The sequence below is a fragment of the Nematolebias whitei genome, chromosome 14 (assembly GCF_014905685.2).
Source record: "Nematolebias whitei isolate Nwh7 chromosome 14, NemWhi1, whole genome shotgun sequence".
In the NCBI taxonomy this organism is placed as follows: domain Eukaryota; kingdom Metazoa; phylum Chordata; class Actinopteri; order Cyprinodontiformes; family Rivulidae; genus Nematolebias; species Nematolebias whitei.
The window spans coordinates 266,578-294,475 of NC_056511.1; the positions used below are offsets into that span (position 1 = coordinate 266,578).

The 27,898-nt window shown below is 41.7% G+C and overlaps 1 protein-coding gene across 1 annotated transcript in view; it reads right to left on the reverse strand.

The window, feature by feature from the left end:
• Positions 1-12,816, reverse strand: part of oatx (organic anion transporter X) — a 47,602-nt gene extending 34,786 nt beyond the window's left edge. The window contains exons 1-3 of the mRNA XM_037687192.1: positions 12,784-12,816; positions 12,448-12,559; positions 12,194-12,361 (exon numbers count right to left, since the gene is read on the reverse strand). Of these exons, the coding sequence (XP_037543120.1) occupies positions 12,194-12,361; positions 12,448-12,474 (195 nt within the window). The 5' untranslated portion in view covers positions 12,475-12,559; positions 12,784-12,816. The remainder of the gene's footprint in view (positions 1-12,193; positions 12,362-12,447; positions 12,560-12,783) is intronic.
• Between the last annotated feature and the right edge of the window lie 15,082 nt (positions 12,817-27,898).

A 27,898-nucleotide genomic window follows, 5' to 3' on the forward strand; every position in this document is an offset into this window, starting at 1 on the left:
ACTTTTCACGAGTTCTTCATTTTTCTGACTGTAAATGTCGTGCATTGAATTTAACAGAAATGTGAACGAGAGACGTTATTTATCTTTGACCCATCAAATGAATGGAATCATTTATTTTCAAAATCAAAGTTTAACATCAAACATTTACATTAATTTGGCAAAATATGAAAATAATAACAGACAGTTTCACAGAAAATGAACTTCAAATCACTCGGCGGTGATTTGAGGACTTTGCTTAAGATATTTCTAAAATATCTGTACTGATTTATGAGAGAGAGAGGTGGGTTTTAGAGTGAAAGGAGATTATCTTACAGAGAACTGTGTGAGGGAAGTTTAATCTGTTTAACCAGAAATTGCACGCTTCGTCAGATCCTCAGCTTCTCACGGTACACTTGGTCAAAATAGAACCATCTACCTGTTGACGATGAATCAGCGCTGGATGTAGTTCCTTTCTGACTCGTTTCAGCGTCTCCGTCGAGAGCTACCAAACCTTCAGAAAGTCGTGCGTTGATTAGCTCAAAACAGAATTATAATCCCAAACGTTCCTGGTTCTTCATAACTCCAAACTCTTCATAACCGGCTGCACTCTCAATCTGCTCATTCTGTTGGACTATCGGACCTGTTGTCAGCTCTCATTCCAACATCTCTCAGAACTCTCATTCTCTTGGAATTCTGGAATCCATAGTTCTCTATTCCTTTTCTTCCCTATTGGAATCTAACATGAACTGGGCAGTTGTCACATTTTAAATGGGTCGACTTCCTGTTCAATTTAGAGCTTTCTGATTCGTGGAAGGACCAGAAAGAGGAGTGGATTTGTGACGTAAGATGTTATCATAAGTCAAGGATTGTTTACAACATACAGAAAAGATTATTGCAGCAACAGCAGACTTCGTGGAGTCTCACACTTTGTAATCTTTTCAAATAGTAAAACATGACATTTTTCTCGGTAAACATTTTAGTTGACCGAAAACCAACCTTTAACATACTTACGACAGCTTGCTCATTTCAGACATAAAATCAAGAAAGGCATATTCAGGTGATTTCTTCTCTGAATGAGGAACAAAAATCATTACTTACTGTTTATGTAAAATAAAAATTAGTAGTTCTTTTCAACCTGTAAAGCATTGAGTGAACTAACACAATTTGATTATCAAAACATTTGTAAGACAGTAATGATTATAAAGAATTGTCTTTTCTGCTTGATTAATTCAAGAAAGAAAGTTCATCAGATGGTTCAGACTTATTCAGATCAATGAAAATAACAGTCTCTGTCCATCTGGTAGATTTGAGGTTATCTGGTTCACTACAGAAGTACCGGCATTTTAAAGAGCTCTATTTCTGGTATATTTATATAGTTCCTGATTGGTCAATATCAACCAGACAGGGGTGTGGTTTGTGACGTAAGAGGTTACTAGAAGTCAGAAAACAGCAAGAATTGTTATGGAACAGATTAAACTGTTCTCAGAGACAGAGAGAGTTTTGTTTTGGCGAGTTTGGAGAACAGGTGCCAACTTCTCTGTTGACGTCTGAGAGGATGTAAACAAGACAGTTGTTCCAACACATGTCTGCTTCGACTCCGACCTTGGACAAAACTTACACTTGCTCATTCAAAGACAGAAATCAGAAAATACATGATTACTCTGTAACAGGCCTTAACATGAATTCTAACTTTGCATAAGCAACTAAAAATCATTGTTACTGTTTTACAGTTAATAAAATTGATTAGTTCACTGTAACATCTAAAATGTTTGAACTAAAACACTTTGATTATCAAACATTTGTAAAACAGGAATGATAATAGAAAAGAGAGTGTTCTTTCACTTGAATTTTCAAGAAAGAAAGTCTCAGGATGGGTGATCCTGTATTTCTGGATTCAAATCAATGAAATGACAGTTTCTGTCCCACAAGGTTCTTAAGGTCAAGGGTTTTGACCTTAGGCTTAGTTTTGACATCAGGTTAAGTTCACTACACACTCATTAGACTTAAAAATCAAGTTAAATGTCTATTTACAAAATAATTGTGCATTTTGATCTTCTGTTTAACGAGTGGATTTGATGTCGGTTAAAAGTCAAGGATCTCGGTCAAGAGTCAGGAAGCAAGTATAAGAACGAAGTGCTTTGTTTTTAAAACTCTCAGACAGTAAATAAGAAACTGGCACCTGTAAGTCAGTCATTTCTCCAAAATATTTTCTCTCGTCTGTAACTAACCATTCTTAAAACATTCCTGCTGTTTTCTTGACTTGTAATGACCCTCTGACATCACTAGAACCACCCCCTGTTGGTTGCTTCAACCAATCAGGAAATCCTGAGGTGACCGGAAGTGAGAACTTTAAGACTCTTTAAGAGTACACACTTCCTGGAACTTCTCAGATCAGTTGAGGTCTATCAGGTCAACTGGGTCTCTCAGTCTTGAGTCGGTCTTCAGTCTGCTGGAGTCCGGGACCGGAGCCTTTCTGGGTCTTTCATGGAGTCCTCCACGTCCGAGTGGAATCTTTGACTGAACTCACAGCTTGCTGTGTATTCCCCCGGGAGATGAGCGTGTTTGTTGAACGGTGTACCATCACCACTTCGGACGATTCTCAGCCATCCTTACCGGAGACGCTGAAAGGTTGCGTTGAAATGGGCTCCTGTTCCTGAGCGGAGGTATCCCGTCCAAGGTAACGAGTCTTAACGCGCCAAGTGTACCGGAGAGTTGGGCTGGTATTGGATGAAGGGTGCCGTTCCTAGTCAACACACATTCCTGTTTATGCATCTTTTTCTCTCCATTTAAACTCCTCCATTTCCCATCTTTAAACTCTTCTATTTTGCCAGTAATTAATCTAGAGGCCTTCAGAAATGTCTGTTGTTTTTATTAAGTAAAACGTGCCAAGTTTTATTAATCAGAACCAGATCAGCTAATCACTTGTACATTTTGATGTTAAATTTTGATTCTGTTCAATAAATGACCACATTTATTCTGATGGGTCAAGAAAATTAATGTCTCATGTCACTGATTAAACAACCTATGCACAGTCACCTCTGTCACATGGCTGTAATTTAGCTCGAAAAAGAAAGAACCCGTTATTTAAAATATATTGTAGTCAAGGGCAGCTATAACCTAGCCCCTTAGAACCCTACACAGTCGAGTCAACCTGTTGAACCAACATGTTCCCCCGCTCGCCTGTGGGGGCGCTGCACCAAGAACTACTGAAAGAAACGACACAAAAACCTCTGAAGACACTTCTTCTTCTGGAAATAAAAATAAAAACGAAGTGGCATCAAGTTTTAGGAGTTTTAGGAGTTATATTTTGTCATTTTTCAAAAATGGACTTAGCATGAGCAGAAGATGAGACAGAAGACCATGGAGAATATTGTTTTTCACACAAACAGCTGACGGCTCCATATAAGGTCAGAGAAATGTGTGTTTCTTTGTCCTGCGGAGTGGGGCTCGGTCTGTTTACATTCACACTGTACTCGAACCGCGCTGGAGTTCTCTTCTACCAGACTGAGACCTAGGTTTTAGCCCGGACCAGAGTTCGCCTTTTTGTTCCGTGACAGAGTTCGATGGCGCGTTCACACCTCCCTAAACAAACCGGACTTTCTAGGAAAACGAGCTAGAGTTTGATTAAAGCGGACTAAACAGGGCTGGTGTGAATGCACCCTTACAAAGCCAGATATGTGGACATAAGGTTACAGCCAGGTAGTCAGTATAGACCATGAAGAAACATTCGCACCAACAGCGAGTATGACGTCTTTAAGCAGCTTAATGCAAATAGCAGCCCAGCATGGTCTGAAATTGCATCAGATGGACGTTAAAACGGCCCAGTTACCTGCTCCTGTTGACTGTGAGGTGTAAATAGAACAGCCTGAAGGTTTTGAAGTCAACTCAAATTCAGATGAAAAACTGGTTTGTAAACTAACCGTGGGGTTTAAAACAATCAGGATGCAACTGGAGCAGGATGCTGCAAGATCATTTGAGCAAAAATGTTTTTGTTAAAAATCCAGCAGATTGTTGTGTGTATACTAAAACTGAAAATGAGCGAATAGTTGTGATATTTTGGGCTGATGATCTCATCATAGCACCAAGTAAAGATTATCTAATGAACAGTGTGAAAGAAATGCTGAAAGAGAAGTTTAAGATGAAATGTATGGTTGCAGACATTTTTACTAAACCTGCTACAAAATTGAAACTTCAGACTTTTGTGTGCTATGTGTTTGGTATGTAAAACAAGGTATTTTAAAACAAAAAGTAAAATGTATTGAATCAAATTTGTGTAGTGAAAGATTAGGGTGTTGACATATTGACAGGTGTGCTCTTCACTAGGGGTGGGCATCGTTTGAATTTGAACGATTCCAGTTCTGATTCCTATTCTTCGCTTCGATTCAGACTCCTATCGATTCCCGATTCCGATTCTTTTTAGAGGCGGGGTTAAAAAAAATACATGTCAATTCAATTCAATTCAGTTTATTTATACTGTATAGCGCCAAGTCACAACAGAAGTCATCTCAGGGCACTGAACAGAAACAATCAAATATATAAATAATAATTTAACAGAAACTTTCATATAAAAATAATAAGTTAACAGAAACTTTCTTATAAAAATAACAAGTTAACAGAAACATTCATATATTAAAAAATAATAAGCTAACAGAAACGTTCATATAAAAATAATAAGTTAACCAAAACATTCATATAAAGTGTCCTTGGGTGCTTTTTAAATAAAATGATTATTATATTATTATTATTATAAAAATAATAAGTTAACACTATTTATTTGAGGAGCAGACTGCTCTGAGTTTAACTCCATCGTGTTATAAATGAGCTGCAGTAGTTAGCCACAGTTCTTTCTGGATGAAATAATTTGAACTTTTATTTGAATTTTTATTCTATGAACTTTTTACTTTTTGTTAACTTTACTATGAATTTGTCACAGGGCTATTTTCAACCAGTTTATAAATATCAAACGTATGAACTTTAATATAAATGTTATGAATTTCTTTTCACAGGGATAAACTTTCACAAGAGTTTTATGTTTGAAAACCTCATGGAAACATTTCCACATGTCCAGTGTGTGATGCTGCAGCCATGTTACTGAGCTCCCACTGATGGACTAACCTGCTGCAGAATATCAAACTAAATTATTATTATTATTATTATTATTATAAAAAAGAACAACTTGTACAATCCAGTCCAGATTAGCAGCAGGTCCAGTATAAAATCAGAAGCTGTTCTCGTTGAGGAAAATGATCATATCTGCTTCTCAGGCAGTACGTGTGCATGTTCTGGACAGACAGTGTCTCCTGCAGTGGAGAACATGTCTGAAGGTGTAGAAGAAGCTTGAAACATAAATATGAGAAATCAAGATCTGACAGCAAAGGGTAAGTCTTGTGTTGGTTCTACCACCAGCAGCAGGTCCTCAGACAGAACGTCTGGTGGAATGTCCTGGTCCATCTGCAGCCTCTCTCCACTTGTTTCTTCATGGACATGGAGCTGTGACATTATGTTCTGTGCCTCTTCCTCAGCAAAAAGCTCCTCCAGTGGAGACTTTCTGGACAGATTGCAGGGAGGTGGTTCCTAAACAAAGAACAGGTTCATCAGTATTATCAGTAAAAAGGGATTATTAAAGGCATGATCATTCTCAAGATTGAGAATCTATATAATTTCAGCTATCATACACTTACACTCTCCTCCTCATCCTCCACTCCATCATTCTCAGGCCTTTCCTCAGACTGCATGGTGACCCCATCATCTCCACAGTCTTCCTCTGTTGACCACAGAGGACATTACTGGTATTTAGATTTCAGATTTTAAAGCAGACATGGACAGTTGTGAACGACATTTCACCTGCTCAATCATCTTCTCTGGATCTGCTCCCAGACACGTCATCCATCTTCTGTTTAAAGAGCAGAGCAGCTCTTCTCCACCTTATACCAAGATGATTAATTTATTTGACAAGTGGTCCATGGGAGCTGGTGTGTACTTGGGTCGATGGTTTTCACCATGTCCCTGCAAACATATAAACAAACATGTAATGTCCCTGTTACTGTAACGTTAGCTTAGGATGGACTATTAATTAGCTTAGCTCTATTGTTGTTGCCTAAGTAACCTAAATGTTGGTGACTCCACATCTGAAAAGGGATGAAACCTTTTCACAGTATGTGCTGTAACTATTCTGTGGCGCTCTTCATTCAGTTGCACCAACGTACTTCCCTTGGAGAACTCCTTCGTGAACAGAGGAGCACATTGAGAAGTCTGGCTAACATTATTAGTCATTTCAGGTCGTTTGTCTATGAAAAAATACACAAGCTAACGTTAGCATGGTGTTTGCATTTGAGGTGACCTGCTACTTAAAGTCAAGTATAACTTGTTATCTGCCTTAATGTTGGTATGAGACGTAGTTTATAGTTTTATTTACCTGATTCTGAGGGTCGGAGCTGGAGGAGGAGGAGGCAGCAAAAATGGTCCAGTGGAGCGCGTCAAAGACGGGTCACTCTGTTACTTCTACACCCTCCTTTGCACAATATAAAATTATTGCAAATGCTGCTGTAGATGAACAGATGCTGCGAAATATTCATCAATTAAAACGGATTCCTCATTTTTCTGGACTGAATAAAACGTGCATTGAATTTAATGAAATGCAAACGTGAGACGTCATTTATCTTTGACCCATCAAAATGAATGCGGTCATTTATTTACAGAATCAAAGTTTAACATCAAACATTTACATTAATTTGGCAAAATATGAAAATAACAACATAATCAATCAATCAGGAAAACCATACGGCCATGATTTTCCGTTGCTTCACCACAGACATTTATGAAAACTGTACAATTATGATCAATTATCCACACGGCGGTGGATGAGCACTTTACACAGACATTTCTAAAATATCTGGAAGGATTTCTACTTGAGAGAAGAATTTAAAGATGGGAAGGAAGTTTAAAGGGAGTAAAAGATGGTATGTGAGGGGAAGTGTTCACCAGAACCGACACTCTCCATCAGAACCCAGCTTCCCTCGGTACGCTTCGGTAGGAAACTTGACTCATTACCTTTCTGAAGATTAATCAGCAGATATGGAGGTCCAGTTAACGCTACCTGTCCAGCGTCTCCATAGGATGGCTGTGACTCGTCCGAAGTAGTGACGAGATTCCGTCCGACACAAGCTCACCTCAGCAAGTGGAAAGTGTTATAATCCCATGAAACTCGGAAGAGCTCTGTGGTCATGTCAGGGTCTTCCCGGCTCCCAGCCAGACCCCACAGAACTTCACAGAACTGAGAACTGGACAAATCCAGAACTGGCTCCCACAGCAACTGCACAGCACTAGGACATATCAGAACTGTCCGCGCCGCCGAACTTCTCCAAAAACACAGAACTGTGTAAACCAGGAAGTACCGACATTTTTAAAGAGCTCTTTTCCCGGTTCATTTGGGAGTCTTCACATTGGTCAGTACCGACCAGACAGGGGTGTGTTTTGTGACGTAAGAGGTTACTAGGAGTCAGAAGACAGCAAGAATGTTATTGAACAGATTAAACTGTTCTCAGAGACAGAGAGAGTTTGTTTTGGCGAGTTTTAGAAACAGGTGCCAACTCCGTTGACGTCTGAGAGGATGTAAACAAGACAGTTGTTCCAACACATGTCTGCTTCGACTCCTGACCTTGGAAAACGCACACTTGCTCATTCAAAGACAGAAATCAGAAAATGCATAAAAATCTGTAACAGACCTTAACATGAATTCTAACTCTGCATAAGCATTAAAAAATCATTACACTGTTTCACAGTTAATAAAATTGATTAGTTCACTGCAACACCTAAAATGGTTTGAACTAAGACACTTTGATTATCAACATTTGTAAAATAGTAATGATAATAAAAAGAGAGTGTTCCTTCACTTGATCTTCAAGAAAGAGAGTCTCAGGATGGGTGAACCTGTATTTCTGGATTCAAATCAATGAAATGACAGTTCCTGTCCCACAAGGTTCTTAAGGTCAAGGGTTTTGACATTAGGCTTAGTCTTGACATCAGGTTAAGTTCACTACACTGCACTGAGTCGACTGGTCATTTTATTAAAGTTAAGTCACGCTTTCGACCATGGCTGCTCACTCTCCATGTTTGGGAACACTTCCTGTGGATTCTACTTTGTTGGTGTTCGGCGGGCGGCTTCTACTTTCAGTTGGCAGACTAGGCATCGAAACTAGGAATCAAAAATAAATATTTTGAACAAGTCCAGGAAAATCGGACAGTTAGTCCCGGTTCCAAACGATTCTCGATGCCCAACCCTATTCTTCACTGACGTCATCATTGTGAGACTATATGATGTATGATTTGTTCACAGCTGAGACTTATTGGAATAAAATAATGAGGTGGCTTTACCTCATGGTTCAACTGAATACAGAGTAGCGTGACTTTCTCTGACTTATCCTGCCCTTATGATGACTACGCCAACAAAGAGTGGCGGAAGGAGTATCAGATCAACTACATTCTGTGTAGAAGAGGAAACCTGAGGGAGATTAGAGACTGTAAAGTTGTGGCAGGGGAGAGCGTGGCCAGACAGCATCGGAGGGTTGTGTGTAGAATGACTGTTGTTGTGAAGAAGAGTAAAATCAGAGAAGAAGACCAAATGGTGGAAAATGAAGAAGGAAGAATGTTGTGATAAATTCAGAGAGGAGCTGTTAAAGGCTCTGGGTGGTAAGAAAGAGCTTCCAGATGACTGGACTACTACAGCAACAGTAATTAGAGAGACAGGTAGGAAGGTACTTGGTGTGTCATCTGGACAGAGAATGGATGAGCAGGAAACCTGGTGGTGGAATAGTGAAGTGCAGGAAGATGTTCAAAGAAAGAGATTAGCCAAGAAGAAATATGACAGAGAGAGGACTGAAGAGAGGAGACAGGAATATAAGGAGATGGGACGTAGAACAAAGAGGGAAGTAGCTAAGACAAAGCAGAAGGTGTATGAGTTGTATGGGAGACTGGACACTAAAGAGGGCGAGAATTTATTCATTCAAACTTTATTTCTACAGGTTAGTCCCATCGAGCCACGAGGACTCATTTACAAGAGAGACCTGATTTTAACAAAGAGTGATGACAACAGTAGACAACAACGACAACAACAGACATTCACAAATGATTCATACAAATGCTTTTGTTTGGGTTTTTTTTACAATTGAAAACAAAATGATAATTTAAAGGAAAAAGAAATGTAGCAAAATTCAGTATGTGCTAAAAGCCAGGGAGTAAAAATGTGTTTTTAAAAGAGTTTTAAAACTGGACAGTGAAGGAGCTCGTCTGATGGGAAGAGGGAGATCGTTCCACAGTCTTGGAGCAGCAACAGAAAAAGCTCTGTCCCCTCTGAGCCTCCGTTTAGACCTCGGCACCTCCAGGAGCAGCTGATCAGCTGATCTGAGGCACCGAGCAGGAGAGTATGGGTGAAGCAGCTCAGAGAGGTAGGATGGAGCAAGACCATATAAACTTTTAAAAACAAATAAAATAATCTTAAAATGAACTCTAAAATGAACAAGCAGCCAGTGGAGTGAAGCCAGCTAGAAGTACTTGTACCGACTGCCAAGACAGAGGGATCAGGCTGGAAAGGATGTGCAGCAGGTTAGACTTGTTAAAGATAGGAATGGTAATGTTCTAACAAGTGAGGAGAGTGATGGGAAGATGGAAGGAGTACTTTGAGGAGTTGATGTAGTCACACAATGACTACAGACCTGTGGTCTTGACATCACATGCCATGAAGTCGCTGGACAGGCTGGTCCTGAAGCATGTCAGATCAGTGGTGGAACCATACCTGGACCCCATACAGCTGGGGTGTCAAACCCACTTACAAAAGGGGGCCAAAATTAAAATCTTTTTAAAACTAAGGGCCAATTTCAGAAACTACTTTAACTCAAATCAGATACCCAGCATCTTTTCTTGGTCACAGGTTCCTCAACAAGAGTTTGATTGGTCTCATTGTATGTTCTCTGTTGTGCTTTCGACATCATAATCAAAGATTACTGAACAAAATTAAAGAGACAGAAGTATTTTACGTTTCACATATCATCTTGGGGGCCAGAAAAGATGTCAACGAGGGCCACATTTGGCCCATGGGCCTTGAGTTTGCCACATATGCCGTACAGTTTTCATATCAGCTATGCATTGGAGTTGATGACGCCATCATCTACCTGTTGCACAGACACACACCTGGACAGGGCATGCAGCACAGTAAAAGTCATGTTCTTTGACTTCTCTAGTGCTTTTAACACCATCAGACCTGCTCTGCTCTGCAGTCAGCTCTCGGACATGTAGGTGAAGGACTCGCTGGTCACCTGGATCGGAGACTACCTCACAGGTCGACCACAGTATGCGAGGCTGCAGAACACCACCTCAGACACCATACTGAGCAGCACAGGGGCTCCTCAGGGCTCAGTCCTCTCACCATTTCTGTTCACCCTCTACACCTCAAATTTCAGGTCCAATTCACAATCCTGTCATCTGCAGAAGTTCTGGATAACTCTGTCATTGTGGGCTGCATCACTGGTGACCAGGAAGCTGAATACAGAGGAGTGGTGGACAGAACCACCTGTAACTCAATGATGGGAAAACTAAAGAGCTGCAGATGGTGTACAGGAAGAAGATCAGCCACCCCAACCGTATCAACATCAAGAGTACTAAGGTGGACACTGTGGACTGCTACAAGTACCTGGAGGTCCACCTAGATAATAATAATAATAATAATAATAAGTAAACATAGACAAACATAGATAATAATAAACTGGACTGGACAGCTAACACCAACGCCCTCTACAAGAAAGGGCAGAGTCGCTTTTTTCTTCTGAGGAGACTCGGGTCCTTTAATATCTGCAGGACCATACTGGTTCATCAAGAGAGCTGCTCAGTTCTGGGAGTGGACCTGACAGAGGTGTCTGAGCAGAAGATGCTGAGGAACCTGCTCCAGATCCTGAACAACACGTCACACCTCCTGTATGACACCCTGGACTCTTACCGCAGCACCTTAAGTCGTAGACTGAGACCACCAAGGTGCTCCACAGAACAATACAGAAAGTCCTTCCTCTCTGTGGCTATAAATGTTCAACTCTTCCCGCTTTCTACACATAGGACAATAAAATTAATCCTGCACCACAGTAACCACATTAATGTTTCTGTCTGCACCTGACCTGTTTTAGAATTTAATTGTTGGTATTTTTATATTCTATGTTATTTTTTTTATATCTTGTGTGATTCATTGTGTATGTTCCTTTGTACTGAAAATCTGGCACAACAATTTCCTGTGGGATCAATAAAGTTCTATCTTATATCAATAAAGTTATATCTTATCTTATCTTATCTTATCTTAATGAATAAAGAGAATAAAAGAGAAAGAAGAGTAGAGGTCATAGAAACTGTGGTGATGGAGAAGTACAGAGAGGGTCAGAAAGAACTTCTCTGTGTCTTTGTGGACTTAGAAAACGCATATGACAGGGTGCCAAGGGAGGAGGTGTGGTATTGCATGAGGAAATCTGGAGTGGCAGAAAAGTATGTTAGACTGGTACAGGACAGTACTTGGGGTCCACTGTCCAGGAAAATGGGGAGTGTGGTAAAGAGGTGAAGAATAGAGTCCAGGCAGGATGGGGTGGATGGAGAAAAGTTTCAGGAGTGATTTGAGACAAAAGAGTGTCAGCAAAGGTGAAAGGAAAAGCTTAAAGACAGTGGTTGGTATGTTGTCTGATCTGGAGACAGAGACATGGACAAAAAGACAGGAGACAGAACTGGAAGTGTCAGAAATGAAGATATTGAGGTTCTCCTTAGGAGTGACAAGGATGGAGAAGATTAGGAATGAGATCATCAGAGATACAGCACAGGTTGAAAAACTGGGAGATAAAGTTAGAGAGGACACACTGAGATGGTTTGGACATGTCCAGAGGAGGGACAGTTGTTTGCACAAGTCCAGAGGAGGGACAGTGGGTATATTGGTAGACGGATGTTAGAAATGCAGCTGCCAGGAAAAAAGATAAAGAAGAGATATATGGATGCAGTTAAAGAGGACATGGAGGTACTTGGAGTGTGGACAGAGGACACAGAGGACAGAGTGAGGACAAAGGGCACAGAGGACAGAGTGAGATGGAGGAGGATGACTCACTGTCGAGACCCCTGAAGAGGTAAAAGCCAAAAGAAGAAGAAGAATCAGTCACTCTTCTGACCACAGACTCAAAACTTCTTTTTTTTTTTTTACCTGGTAGATGAGCGACAGGTTGTAAATGCTCTGATTGAATGGTAGACTGCAGCGGTGGGAGGGGACTCCAGAGACAAAGTTGTTCAGCAGGTTCTGACTGGCCATCAGTAAACCAGGTAAACTAATCAGGGTCACGTGGAGCCACTGGTACCTTCCGAACCCACCAACCTCACCATGGCAACCAGACACAGGACACACATTACATAACTGCATCACAAGTAATAAGATTACTTAGAAACATAAATAAAACTGACCTTGTCCAACAAGTCTGTGAAGCCCATTTCAACAACAGCAGCAGCCCAAGCAGCAAGACGTAGCAGATATCTGGTGTTTTTACGATCTAAACTTGAGTACTATCACAACAATCTTGAGGAAAAAAAGAAAAAATTATGCTAAAAAAACATAAAATTTTTATCTGTAAAGCAAACAAACAGAAAACTGAAGCTGATCTTGACTATGAAACTGGAAACAAAAGTACAGCAGTGGAACTGGACTCTGAAGTCAAATCTTTTATCAGAGTCTGCTGAGACTGCTTAAAGGATTACAGAAGTTGAATGAAAAGAGAACAAGGATTTTCTAAGTGTACTTACAGTCTGGAAGCTGAGGGGCAAGTGGACAGAGGGACAGAGTGTACTGACACATAAATGGAGGGAGGGAGGCAGACTTTAGGGGGTAGAAGACAGAACAATGATTGAAAGTAGAAAACCACCAATGTATATGATGATGTATCATTAACCCAGTCAGTTACTGAGTCACCTGAAAGCTACTCAGCGATGGTATACAGTAATCATCCAGAAGGTTTCATTAGTCAACAATGGTCTACAGCAGGAGTATTCAATTAAAACTCACTGAGGTCCAGTTACTGAAATTTCCTCCTAGTTACAGATGTGAACGAAAGTCAAACTTTTGTCATTTATAGTTTTGCCTATCTGTATGTTCATATTTTAACAAACTGCACTTTATAGTAAGCAACTAGTTATTTTGCTATATTTAAAGGTAGTCCAGACAAAGTGCAGCTCAAACACCCCTATGATGAGAAAAATAAATGGACTCAATGTTCCCTCGCCCGGACGTGGGTCACCGGGGCCCCACTCTGGAGCCAGGCCTGGAGGTGGGGCACACGGGCGAGCACCTGGTGGCTGGGCTTTTACCCATGGAGCTTGGCCGGGCACAGCCCGAAGAGGAGACGTGGGTACCCCTTCCCATGGGCTCACCACCTGTGGGAGGGGCCAAAGGGGTTGGGTGCAATGTGGGATGGGTGGTGGCCGAGGGCGGGGACCCTGGCGGTCGGATCCTTGGCTACAGAAGCTGGCTATTGGGCCGTGGAATGTCACCTCACTGGTGGGAAAGAGCCTGAGCTGGTGTGTGAGGTTGAGAGGTTCTGGCTAGAAATAGTCGGACTCACCTCTATGCATGGCTCTGGCTCTGGAACCAGTTTCCTTGAGAGGGGTTGGACACTCTTCCACTCTGTGGAGTTGCCCCTGGTGAGAGGCACCAAGCAGGAGTGGGCATACTTATCAGAGTCAGAGTCAGAGTTTCTTTATTGTCATTCGCACCTCATGTGGTACATGTGGTGGAGCGAAATTATGTACACAAGGTCCCAGTTACATCCAACAATAAAATGTATAAGAAAAACAGTAATGACATCTAAGATATGAACTAAGAAAAACATCAACTAAATATACACTAAGCACTCATAACATAAAACATTGAACATCAGCACAAACATGAACATGAGTCTGTGAGCAGATGTGCACGCATGAACACATCAACATTGAAACAGATCAGCAGCAACATGAAACAGATCAGCAGCAACATGATATGGTTTTTCACAGTGATTATTCTAGTTAGAGATTCATGAGTCTAACAGCCTCAGGGTAGAAGCTGTTCCTCAGTCTAGTGGTTCTACACTTAATGCTCCTTAACCTCCTTCCTGAGGGGAGTGGGGCAAAAAGTGTGTGTGCTGGGTGGGTGGGGTCCTTCATGATGCAGGTGGCCCTCTTCCTGCATCTGGAGGTGTAGATGTCTGTGATGGTGGGGAGACTGATTCCAACAGATTTCTGTGCAGCCTTCACCACTCTCTGCAAAGCTTTTCTTTCTACAGCTGTGCAGCCTCCATGCCACACATTGATGCTCGAGCACAGGATGCTCTCCACTGCACACCTGTAGAAGGAGGTGAGGACTGAGCTTCCCAGACCAGCTCGCCTCAGCCGTCTGAGGAAGTAGAGTCTCTGATGAGCTTTCTTGATCAGGCTGGTGGTGTTGTTGCTCCAGCTGAGGTTGTCATTCATGTGTACACCCAAGTACTTGTAGCTGGAGACCACTTCCACCGCAGATCCTCTTATGTTCAGGGGGGTGTAGGTGTTTTTGTTCCTTCTGAAGTCCACAATCATCTCCTTTGTCTTCTTCACATTGATGTGAAGGTTATTCTCTCTGCACCAGCTCTCCAGGTGTTCCACCTCTTGCCTGTAGCTGGACTCATCATTGTTTGTGATGCATCCCACCACCGCTGTATCATCTGCAAACTTTACAATGTGACAGCCTGGATGGGTAGCTGCACAATCATATGTGAGCAGAGTAAACAGAAGGGGGCTCAACACACATCCCTGAGGAGAGCCAGTGCTGAGGGTTATGGTGGAGGAGGAGAGGTTGTGGATCCTCACTAACTGTGGTCTGTTTGTTATAAAGCCTAGTACCCAGTTGCAGATGGAGGGGCTTAGTCCTAGTGTGGATAGTTTGTCCATCAGGGTTTGGGGGATCATGGTGTTGAAGGCGGATGTGAAGTCCACAAAGAGCATACGGACGTAAGAGTTTTTCTGCTCCAGGTGGTTGAGCGCAGTGTGGACCACAGAGGAGATTGCATCCTCTGTTGATCGGTTCTCACGGTATGCATACTGATGAGGGTCCTCGTTGATGTTGATGGTTGTTTTGATGTGAGTCATGACCAGTTTTTCGAAGCATTTAGCGACTATCGGGGTGAGGGCCACTGGCCGATAGTCATTCAGACCAGTCACTGTAGAGCTTTTTGGGACTGGGATGATGGTGGCAGTCTTCAGGCAGGTGGGAACTGTCTCCAGGGTAAGTGAGGTGTTAAAGATGTCTGCCAGCACCTCACAGAGCTGATCAGCACATTCCTTCAACACTTTTCCGGGGATGTTGTCTGGGCCAGTTGCTTTGTGCGGATTAATCCTCCTGAAAGTACTCCTTACTTCTGCTGAGGTCACGCTGAGATGCTCTTCATCCGGTGGCGAGGTGAGTCTGGTGCTGGGTGGTCTGTTCGGGTCTTCAAAGCGTGCATAGAACTTGTTGAGGGCATCAGGCAGAGATGGGTCTTTGGGGCATAGTTCACTCCTTCCTTTATAATCTGTTATGCACTTAATGCCCCTCCACATGCTCCGAGGGTCTTGTGAGATGAATTGACCCTCGATCCTCTTTGCATATGCGGCCTTGGCCCTCTTAATACCAGCAACCAGCTCTTTTCTTGTCCTACTCAGCTCCTCTGAGTTTCCAGACCTGAAGGCAGTGTTCCTGGCTTCCAGCAGGGTACGCACCTCTGCATTCAGCCAAGGTTTTCTGTTTGGGTAGCTTTTAACATTTCTGATAGTGGAGACTGTGTCAGTACATGTACTAATGTAACCCAGTACTGAGGATGTGTATTGGTCAAGATCAAGCGAACCTCCATTTTCAGCAGCTTCTCTGAAAACCTGCCAGTCTGTTCGATCAAAACAATCTCTCAGTATGGGTCCACTGTCCTGGCTCCAACATTTAACTTTTTTTTGTACCGGTCTGGAGCGTCTCAGCGGGGGCATGTAAGCAGGAGCCAGGAAGATTGAGATGTGATCTGACAGTCCTAGGTGGGGGCGGGGTTCGGCTTTGTATGCATCTTTTACGTTCGTGTAAACACGGTCCAGCGTGCGGTCTCCACGTGTCGGAATCGTCACATGCTGATTAAAGCTTGGGAGACAGTCCTTTAGATTCACGTGGTTAAAGTCTCCGGCTACAACATAAAGAGCCTCGGGGTGTTTGTTCTGCAGCGAGCTGATGATATCATGAAGCTCCTGTAGTGATTCATTAGCATTAGCGTCCGGAGGAATGTAAACAACTGTGATAAAAGTCACTGTGAACTCTCGGGGTAGATAATGTGGCCGACATTTCACTGTTATTTGCTCCAAAGCCTTCGAGCATGAGCTATTTACAACAGTACAGTTCGTGGACCAACTTTTACTCACGTAAATGCACACTCCGCCCCCCCGTGATTTCCCCGTTAGCTCGCTGCAGCGGTCCGCTCGAATTATTATTATTATTATTATTATTAATTATTGCCCCCCATATTGGTGCCTGTGTGTTAGGGTTAACCCCAGTGAATGAGAGGGTAGCCTCCCTCCACCTACTTGTGGGGGGATGGGTTCTGACTGTTGTTTGTGCTTATGCACCAAACGGCAGTTCAGATTATCCACCCTTTTTGAAGTCCTTGGAGGGGGTACTGGAAAGTGCACCTCTTGGGGACTCCCTTGTTCTGCTGGGGGACTTCAATGCTCACGTGGGCAATGACAGTGAGACCTGGAGGGGTGTGGTTGGGAGGAACGCCCCCCCCCCCCAATCTGAACCCGAGTGGTGTTCTGTTGTTGGACTTCTGTGATCATCATAGATTGTCTATAACAAACACCATGTTCAAGCATAAGGGTGTCCATATATGCTCTTGACACAGGACACCCTAGGCCACAGTTCGATGATCGACTTTGTCGTTGTCTCATCTGATCTATGGCCACATGTCTTGGACACTCGGGTGAAGAGAGGGGCAGAGCTGTCCACTGATCACTACCTGGTGGTGAGTTGGCTCCGATGGTGGGGGAAGATGCCGGTCAGACTAGGCAGGCCCAAACGTATTGTGAGGGTTTGCTGGGAACGTCTGGCAGAGTCTCCTGTGAGACAGAGCTTTAACTCCCACCTCCGGGAGAACTTTGAACATGTTCCAGGGAAGTAGGGAACATTGACCACAGTTGACATCACTACTCTCTCATTCAGACAGAAGATCAAAAATGCATAATTACTTTGTAAAATAGACATTTTAACTTGATTTCTAATTTAAATGAGTATTAAAAAAGCATTAATACTGTTTCACAGTTGATTTAAATGAGTGGTTTACTTCAACATTAGAAATGGTATGAACTAAACACACTTTTGATTATCAAGATATTGTAAAATAGTAATGATAATATAAAAAGAAGTGTTCTTTCAATTGATTAATTCAGGATACAATTAAATAGTCTCTTGATGAGATAATTTGTATTTCTGGATTCAAATCAATGAAATAACAGTTCCTGTCCCCTGAAGGTCTTCAGAGACAGGTTGAGGTTGGAGGTCTAGTTCACTACACAAGTAAAAAAGTCCAGTGGTGATGTTTTTTATTTCTCTATAAACACAAAAAGTGCCGACCTGACGCTCTGTATTAAAGTGTATTAAAGTAAAAATTACTTTAAACCCACAGCTGAATTTACACAAACTTGGTGACAAACGTTTAAAATGTGTGGAATTAAAGGAAATCTAGGTGAAATGTTGCTTTTTTTGTTCACTAGTGAACACCTTTTTTTTAAACGCGCGTGCACATGCACGCGCACACATGCACGCGCACACATGCGCGTAAACACCCCCCCCCCTACACACATCATTGTGTCCCCCCCCCACATTACGGATGCTTCTGACGCCCTTGCCTGGCCAAGAACAAGCAGCAGCAGCACAGGTCATAAAAAACAAAACAAGTAGCAAGATTATGAAGACTTCAGAAATATATAAAAATATAAAATATAAAGTATAACAGTAAATGGCAATAAACCAGCCACTAGGGAGCACAAGCCAGTGTATCGCTTGCCGGTCCCAAGCCCGGGTAAATGGTGAGGGTTGTGTCAGGAATGGCATCTGATGTAAAACACTTTTGCCAAAACCATAATGCGAGTTCATCAATGTGAAACTATACCGGATCGGTCGAGGCCCGGGTTAACAACAACCGCCACCGGTGCTGTTGACAAACGGTGCCAGTGGAAATTGTGCTACTGTTAGTCAAAGACCACAAGGAGGGAAATGTGTCAGGAGACAGAGGGAGAAGAGGAAAGTGAAGAATGTAGGACTGAGGGTTGCAACTCTAAATGTATCAGGACTCCTCAAATGTGTCCTTTTTGCAGATGACACCACATTTTTTTGTTTGGGTAAAGATGTAAAACGGATGTTGGAATTGATGAAGACAGAATTTGATAAAATACAAACTTGGTTTAAACTTAATAAATTATCATTAAATTTAGATAAAACTAAATACATGATATTTAGTAACAAAAAGAGAACTGTTGACGATCCATTTAAAATTGAGGGTGTTGAGATTTGTAGAGTTAATGAGATGAAATTTTTGGGTGTAATCATTGATGAACAGCTAACATGGAAAAATCACATCAATTCTGTAAGAACAAAAATATCTAAATCTATTGCAGTACTATACAAAGTCAGGGAATTATTAAATGATAAAGCTCTGTACATGTTGTATAACACAATCATTGTTCCACATTTAATCTATTGCATTGATGTTTGGGGGAAAGCGTGTAAAACATTTACAAAACCTATTTTTATTTGACAGAAAAGAGCTGTAAGAATTATCACCAGAAAGCATTACAGTCACCCATCAAGCACATTATTTTATCAACTGAACTTATTGAAGTTCCATGATTTGGTAGATTATAGTATTTTATCAGTTATGTATAGGGCTCAAAATAACACATTACCATTAAATATCCAAAGAAATATTGTTAAAAGACAAAGTTGTTATAATCTTAAGGGGATAGAGATATTTGTCAAACCAAAATTCAGAACTAGTCTGAAGGGAAGGTCTACCTCAATCCAAGGAGTTGGATTGTGGAATGGTCTAGAGAGTGATGTGAAAAATGCCAAGTCAATGTGAACATTTAAGAAAAAGATCAAAGCTGAATTGTTAAAAAAAAGTATATATGAAGTAGCTTAGTGTGTATTGCATTAGAGTTAGAAAAAAAAGAGTTATTCTTTTTGTTATGTTACTTGAAAATTATTAGCATTGAACAAATTGTTTGAAAGAAGGGGCAGATATAATAAGATTTTTTCTTCTCTCTGATGCCTTTCATTTTAAATTTCATGTATTTTTTAAAGTTTATGGAATTGTTTTTTTTAATGAATAAACTTTATACCATACCATATCATAGAATGACTATTCTTGTGAAGAAGTGAAAAGGAGTAAAATCAGAGAAGAAGACCAAATGGTGGAAGATGAAGAAGGAAGAATGTTGTGATAAATTCAGAGAGGAGCTGTTAAAGGCTCTGGGTGGTAAGAAAGAGCTTCTAGATGACTGCACTACTACAGCAACAGTAATTAGAGAGACAGGTAGGAAGGTACTTGGTGTGTCATCTGGACAGAGAATGGATGATAAGGAAACCTGGTGGTGGAATAGTGAAATGCAGGAAGATGTTCAAAGAAAGAGATTAGTCAAGAAGAAATATGACAGAGAGAGGACTGAAGAGAGGAGACAGGAATATAAGGAGATGGGACGTAGAACAAAGAGGGAAGTAGCTAAGGCAAAGCAGAAGATGTATGATGAGTTGCATGGGAGGCTGGACACTAAAGAGGGCGAGAAGGACTTGTACCGATTGGCAAGACAGAGGGATCAGGCTGGAAAGGATGTGCAGCAGGTTAGGCTTATTAAAGATAGGAATGATAATGTTCTAACAAGTGAGGCAAGTGTGATGGGAATATGGAAGGAGTACTTTGAGGAGCTCATGAATGAAGAGAATGAAAGAGAAAGAAGAGTAGAGGTCATAGAAACTGTGGACCAGGAAGTGGGAAAGATTATTGAGGTTGAAGTCCAGAAAGCTCTGAAAAGAATGAAGAAGGGGAAGGCAGTAGGACCTGATGACCAGTGGAGGTTTGGAAATGTCTTGGAGAGATGGCAGTGAGGTTTTAGACTCAAATATTCAATGGCATATTTGAGTGTGAGAAAATGCCTGAGGAATGGAGAAGAAGTGTGCTGGTGGCCTTTTTTCAGAACAAGGGTGATGTACAGAGTTGTAGCAACTACAGGGGAATTAAGTTGATGAGTCACACGATGAAGATCTGGGAGAGAGTTGTGGAAGCAAGACTTAGACGAGAGGTGACTATCTTTGAGCAGCAGTATGGTTTCATGAAGAGAAAGAGCACCACAGATCCATCTTTGCTTTGAGGATGATGATGGAGAAGTACAGAGAGGGTCAGAAAGAACTCCATTGTCTTTGTGGATTTAGAAAAAGCATATGACAGAGTGCCAAGGGAGGAGGTGTGGTATTGCATGAGGAAATATGGAGTGACAGAAAAGTATGATAGACTGGTACAGGACATGTATGAGGACAGCAGGACATGTATGAGGACAGCAGAACATGTATGGGGACAGCAGGACAGTGGTGAGATGTGCTGTAGGAGTGACAGATAGCTTCAAGTTGGAGGTGGGAGTGCATCAAGAATCGGCTCTGAGCCCCTTCTTGTTTGCCCTGGTGATGGACCGACTAACAGATGAGGTCAGGCAAGAATCCCCATGAACTATGATGTTTGCAGATGACATTGTGATCTGTGGTGAGAACAGGGAACAGGTGGAAGAGAACTTGGAGAGGTGGAGGTATGCACTTGAAAGAAGGGGAATGAAAGTCAGCCGTAGTAAGGCAGAGTCCATGTGTGTGAATGAGAGGGAGGAGGTGGAACAGTGAGGCTACATGGAGCAGAGGTCACAAAGGTGCAGGACTTCAAGGACTTGGGGTCCACTGTCAAAGAACATGGGGAATGTGGTAAAGAGGTTAAGAAGAGAGTCCAGGCAGGATGGAGTGGATGGAGAAAAGTTTCAGGAGTGATTTGTGACAAAAGGGTGTCAGCAAAGGTGAAAGGAAAAGTTTACAAGACAGTGGTGAGACCAGCTATGTTGTATGGTCTGGAGACAGAGACATGGACAAAAAGACAGGAGAAAGAACTGGAAGTAGCAGAAATGAAGATGCTAAGGTTCTCCTTAGGAGAGACAAGGATGGAGAAGATTAGGAATGAGATCATCAGAGGTACAGCACAGGTTGAACAACTGGGAGATAAAGTTGGTCAGATATTCTATAAGTGAATTCAGTCAGTTAAAGGGGGATTTCATATATTTTATAAGTAGGGTTCTGAGGAAGATTATAGACAGTAGCACTATCTTACATGATGTAGATGACTTATAACAATAACTGACCTTTATTCTCCGATAGAACCGAAAATCAATGTCAATTTCTATCTTTTAACAACATGCAGTATTTTTATCTGAATTTGGATAACACGTTTGCTAGTGCGCATCATGCTTCTTAAAATTTTTGTGTAACGTGATGTTTGTGAGCGTGTGTGTTTGTGTGTGTGTGTGTGTGGTTATCACACAGGAGGGAGTTCATGCGTGCGTGCGTTTGTGCTTGTGGCCTCCTAGATGGAGAGCCAGCAGCACTTCAGGTAACAGACAAAGTCAGCGGTCAGCTAGAAGGACATAAAAAAAAACAGATAGTGAAACAGTTATCTGTAAACTTATAATAATCAATAAGCTTACAGGCGAAGTAGACAAGGTATTTTAGTGTTTTTTCTTATTCTGTTAGTGGGTATCTTTTTTCCTCTGACAAACAAAGCTGCAGTCATTGTTCCCCAGATAAAAAAACTCACTTAATCCAAACACAATCTCGCCAGACGTGTGATTCTACTTGCCATATTTTGGCAATTTTTATCTGAGTGGCATATTTATCTTTCTTGGATGTTTTAGCAAGAGTTTGTTTTTCTGTTAAGTTTGACTTTAACATCTTCCAAATTTCAGGCTTGAGAGCAGGTCCAAATGTCATAACTCTTCCCCTCAAGTTTTTCAATGAAGGTGAGTGAGTCTGGGTACTTTTGATGCATAAATCTTTCATCTTGTCAGTTTGGAGGGGTCAATTTTGCTTATTTTTCCTCCCATCATTATTATTTATTTAAAATAAGGGAGAGAGAGAGAAAAAATTAATATATACAGTATGGTTCTCCTTTATTAATATAGGGTTGTGGGTGGTATCAACAGAAAATGCCTTGAGGGCGCTCAAACACTCCCCAAATGACCAGGCTTCTAGGTTGAACAGAGGGGTCAACTCAAGTCATTGCTTAGGGTTCTACTCCCGAGAGTGAGAGAACTTTTAGATCCAGTGATCCACCACACCTAAAAAAACCTAATGAAGATTTTTGTGTAAATACCGACTCAAACTCTTCGTTGTCACCGTCAGGTATCCAAGAAATCAGCGATATCTACCCACAAATTCTCCATGCATTAATAAATAAACACGCATGCGCACAGCAAACAAGAAAATGATCGTATCAGAGCTCTACTAATTTTTTCTTTCCCTTAAGTATAACGTCAGCTATGAGCCTCACTCAAAAAATCTTTAAAAAGGATTTCGACTGAAGTCTCACCTTTTTCTTCAAGATATTGATTCAGAAAAGGTCTCACTTGTGCTTGTAACCTGTGAAAAATCTCACTTTTTTCACGTTACTCGTGAAAAATCTCACTTTTTTCATGTTGCTTGTTTGTAAGTTTCTTAAACTCTAGAAATCTCACTTGCTTAGAGGAGGTCTTGACTCATTTTATATTAAGATGGCATTAGTGTTCGTTTACAGCCTCACCAGATGTCTAAATAAGGTCTCAGTACCCGTCTCACTGTTTAAATCAGGTCTTGAACTGTCACACCTCACATCTGTAGGTCTTAATTGTATGCGTAAACCCGATCTCACTTCAAAACAAGTTGTTGGTCGGTTTAAACAAACAATCTCACTATTTTTAACTTTGCTGGGTCTTGGCTTAAACTGTTTTTTTCTTTTTCTGTAGGTCTTGATTGTTTGGGGAAAACAGCTTCAATTTAACAGGGTCTCAGCATTGTTTTGAGCAAACAACCTCACTGTTCTCTTATATAAAAAAAGGAAAAGTCTCATACTCACCTTGTGTGAGAGATGGGTCGGAGCTCCGCCGGTCTGTCTCGAATGTCTCGAGGTGAACCTATCCCGCTGTGACACAATCAGCGTCCAAGTCTTTTGGGTGGCCTATTGCCGACTTTTCAGCGCGTTCTTGTCGAGTCCCACCGGTGAACAGATGCAGGGAACTCCTGGCTGGCTCGCCAAAAATGTAAGGGTTTTCCCTGAGTAACACCTTTGTAAAGAATTCACACACAAGACAGAGTGTAAGAATTTGCTGAGCCCTCTGCAGAGGTGGGAGTTCATCCTGACCAAACGTCAAGGTGAAGTCCGCCGGTCCGACTGTAGAGCTCGTGTTTAATTTTAGAGGATGAGGGGTGAGGAAACAGGCGCAAATCAACAGATACAGATTTTCTCTGACACAGCGGAGTCACACCAAAGATTACTAAACAGACGGTTTGATTACAGAAACGGGATAGCCTAAGCAGCGAGGTCAGATCTGAATAACATCATGATTGTTTAAAAACTCAAAGTCTTGGTCTCACTGCACATGCACATGAAGCTGAGAACAAGACTCTGCTGTTCTTCAGTTCACACGACTGGCGTTTAAACAACAAGTCTGAAAACAGTTTTAAATGATAACATTTTAATTTTATCCAACATACATACCAAAAACAAAACACACAAATTTGTCTGTCCTCACTTTAGTTACAGACTTTGTCAAAATATCAGCCACCATTTCTGTCGTTGGATTGTAAGAAAGAGTTATTTTCCCATCACTGAGTACTGATTGAACAAAGTGATATCGAATATCAATGTGTTTGCACCTTTAGTGATAAACTGGACTTTTAGAAAGAGCAGTTGTCCATTGTTGTCATCTTTCTTTGTTGAAATCAGGTCTCTCTTGTAAATGAGTCCTCGAGGCTCAATGGGATTTACCTATAGAAATAAAGGTTCATTGAAAAGGTTGAATGAATGAAAACCTACACCTTGATTGTCCTCAAAAATAGTCACAGGTGCATATTCACATCCAAAGTTCATTTTATTCACTAGATTTACAAGATAAATACTTTCCTGTGTAGCAGCAGCCAAAGCAATATATTCAGCTTCGCATGTAGATAAAGCAACTGTGGGTTGCTTCTTAGACTTCCAAGAAATAATTAGGGCTGAGTACTGAACCAAGGTTCTTAAATGGCACCGACCAAACTGCACCGGTCAGTGTATGGATTGAAACGTCACTCTTTTTTCTGTGTCAAGTTTTGGTATTGGCTGTAACGTGTCACATGGTATTAGCACGCAGGCAGGTAAAACACAGACATATGACAAACAGACTACGTGTTTACACCCAGAGCTGTATAGAGCTGCCACACCTAATCTATGTATAATGTATGTCTATGGTGCTGGTGACGTCCACAGACGGGGTTCACGTGTGCAGCGCGTGTTGTCGAACGGCTTCGACAACACATGAGCAGAAAGTTGCTCCATGTTTCTCTGCAAGAAGACAGACAGACAGCAGCAGCGCCCCCCCCCCCCCCCCCCCCAGCCTTAGCCTATCTGTGTGTGTTAAACGGACTCAACATTTCACGACTGGACTCGTCTTCATCAAAGAACTCCCGAGAACAGCTCCGTGTCTGTGTTTCAGCTGGTGAGTTTACGTTTGTTAACGTTACTGCAGCTGAACACGTACATCGCTGAGTTAAGCTATGATCCATGTAACACTAACTTTAAGATATTAGTGTGTAAATTTATTTTATTTACGTAGCTAGCTAAACTCAGAAGCTAACTAAAGATTGACAGTAACAGATGAAGCTTAGCTTGTGAAAATGTGCTCATCCATCCAGTCAGCTGCTTAAACAGTTCACTAATGTTCACTGTTTATGTTCATGTTCTCCTCACAGGAGGTTCTGACCCTGATGTGAGAACAAAAGAAAAGAGAGGTGGTGGTGGGTGGGGGGGGGGGGGGGGGGCACAGGACAGTCACAGACTTTGTTGTTAAAGTTTTCTGCTTTTTCTACAGTGGAGCTGCATGGTGGAGGTAAGTTATTTACGTCATTTTGTACGAGCTGGAGACGTGAGAGTGAAGCCTAACTAACCCCAACATAAAGTGAGTTACAGTAGTCCAGCCGGGAAGTAATAAATGCATGGACTAGTTTTTCAAGGTCAGATCTGGACAGAACGGACTTAAGCTTTGCTCTCTGCCTTAACTGAAAGAAACTTTTTTGTAGAACAGCGTTGATCTGTTTATTAAACTTAAAGTCCGAGTCTAACACTACCCCGAGATTGGTAACCGACTGCTTTAGATGTGGCTGAAGGGAGTGCAGGTTTACAGGATCAGTGACAGTGGTAGAGCTTGGGTTAAACACAATGACCTCAGTCTTCTGATCATTAAAGCTCAAGAAGTTTGCAGCCATCCAAGTCTTGATGTCATCAAGACATTTTAGCAAAGGGAGGATGGAACAAGAACTGTTTGGTTTTAAAGGTAGATAGATCTGAGAGTCATCGGCGTAACAGTGAAACGAAATACCATGTTTCCTCAGGATTGATCCCAAGGGGAGCAGATACAATGAGAACAGAAGGGGTCCAAGAATGGAGCCTTGTGGGACCCCACAGGAAAGAGGGACAGAAGCAGATAAATGATTGCCAAAGTTAACACAAAAACTCCTGTCACCCAGATACAAACGGAACCACTCTAGCGCCACCCCTGTAATCCCAACCCAGTGTTCTAGCCGTGACATAAGATGCTGTGATCAACAGTGTCAAATGCAGCGGTAAGGTCGAGGAGTACCAGGATCACAGACTGACCAGAGTCATTCGCTAGCAGAATGTCATTACAGACCCTTACTAGAGCTGTCTCGGTGCTGTGCAGTTGTTTAAATCCTGACTGAAAAATCTCAAAAATTCCATTTACATTCAAAAACTTGGTTAGTTGACTAAAAACTATTTTCTCCAAGATTTTAGAAAGAAATGGAAGTTTTGAGATTGGCCGGAAGTTAGAACAAGCCGCAGGGTCGAGTCCGGGTTTTTTGATTAACGGAGTTACCACTGCATGTTTTAAAACATCAGGGACCACACCTGTAGCCAGACTGCTGTTAATAATAGCAAGAACAGAGGGTCCAGTTGACGGTAGAACCTGTTTAAAAAATGCAGCAGGGATGGGATCAGCAGGGGAGCCTGAGGGCTTCATGTGATCAACGACCTCATTTAAAAATGAGAGTGAGATGGGGTCAAAGTGACTGAAGACTGCTGAGCAGGGGACAAGAACTGAAGGGTCGGCTGTGGAGTGTGGAATTGATGACCTAATCGACTCAACCTTTTCAGCAAAATGCCTGACAAACTTATTACAGGTGTCGACAGAGGCCTCAATGGTGGCAGACTGAGGCACGTTTAGAATGGTGTTAATGGTGCTGAAAAGAACGCGGGGGTTGTGACTGTTTGAGTTGATGATTGTTGAGAAACATTTGTTTTTCTTCTGTTTAACGGTGGTCTGATACGCTTTCCAACATGTTTTTAACATCTCAAAAGACACCTGAAGTTTATCTTTTTTCCATCGACGTTCAGCTCTTCTGCACAGGCGTCTTGCCTCTCGTGTAGTCTCATTTACCCAAGGGTGGGGCGTACGTTTTCGATTCCTGAGCTTTAACGGGGCGACTGAGTCCAGGATCTGTACACACGCCTCCTGATGCTGAGAAAGCAACTCCTTTGTAGTAAGACCCGCAGGGAGTTCAGAGTCTGAAACAGAATTACCAGCAAAGATAGAAGAGAAGAGTGTGGCAGTGGAAGGGTTAAAAATCCTACAGGGCTTGGGTGTGGGGGGAGGTGCAGGTTCACAAATCAATGAGGTGTTGAATAAAACCGGTTCGTGGTCGGAACAAACAGTGTCACCAATTTCTAAATCATAAACAGACAAACCATGTGTTAAAACTAAGTCAAGAGTGTGGCCCTGCTGGTGAGTCGGACCAACAACACTCTGCACAAAGTTAAAGGACTGGATGAGGTCTAGAAAGTCCTGAGCTAAAGGTTTATCAGGGCAGCACACATGGATATTAAAGTCACCTAAAATCACAACCCGATCACAAGTTTAAGATTGAAGTCATTTTTCTTGAAGCACAGTTCCTGGTTTAGTGTACTTTTCAAATACCTCAATACATGCTTTGCTGCAACCCAATGTTGTTCTTTTGGTTCAGATAAGTACTGTGATAACTTACTAAAAATAAAACTCAAGTCTGGCCTAGTACTCATCATTACATAGATCAAACTCCCCACTACTTCACGATACCTTTTAGGATCAACAGATTGACCATCACTGTTAAACTTTATTTTATTTTCACATGGGGTTGATCTTGGTTTGCAGTTGGTCATGTTAAACCTCTCCAAGACTTTTATGATATACATTTTCTGGCTCATTTTTACTTCACCAATGTTCTGTGTAAAATCAATTCCTAGGAAATGTTTAAGTTTTTCAAGATCTTTAACTTTAAACTTAGCTGCCAACATTTCCTTCACATTTTTGAGCATTTGATCATTACTTGCTGCAAAAATAAGGTCATCAACCCAAATGATCAAGATCACTCTCTCATTTTCTTTACTGTAAACACAATAGTCAGCAGGGTTCTGCACAAAGCCATTATCAATAAGGAAATCATGCAGCATTTTATTCCAGTTTCGTCCTGTTTCAGACCATAAAGTGACTTATTAAGCTTGCAGACTAGTTTTTCTCCTGTCTTTGTTACCACCTC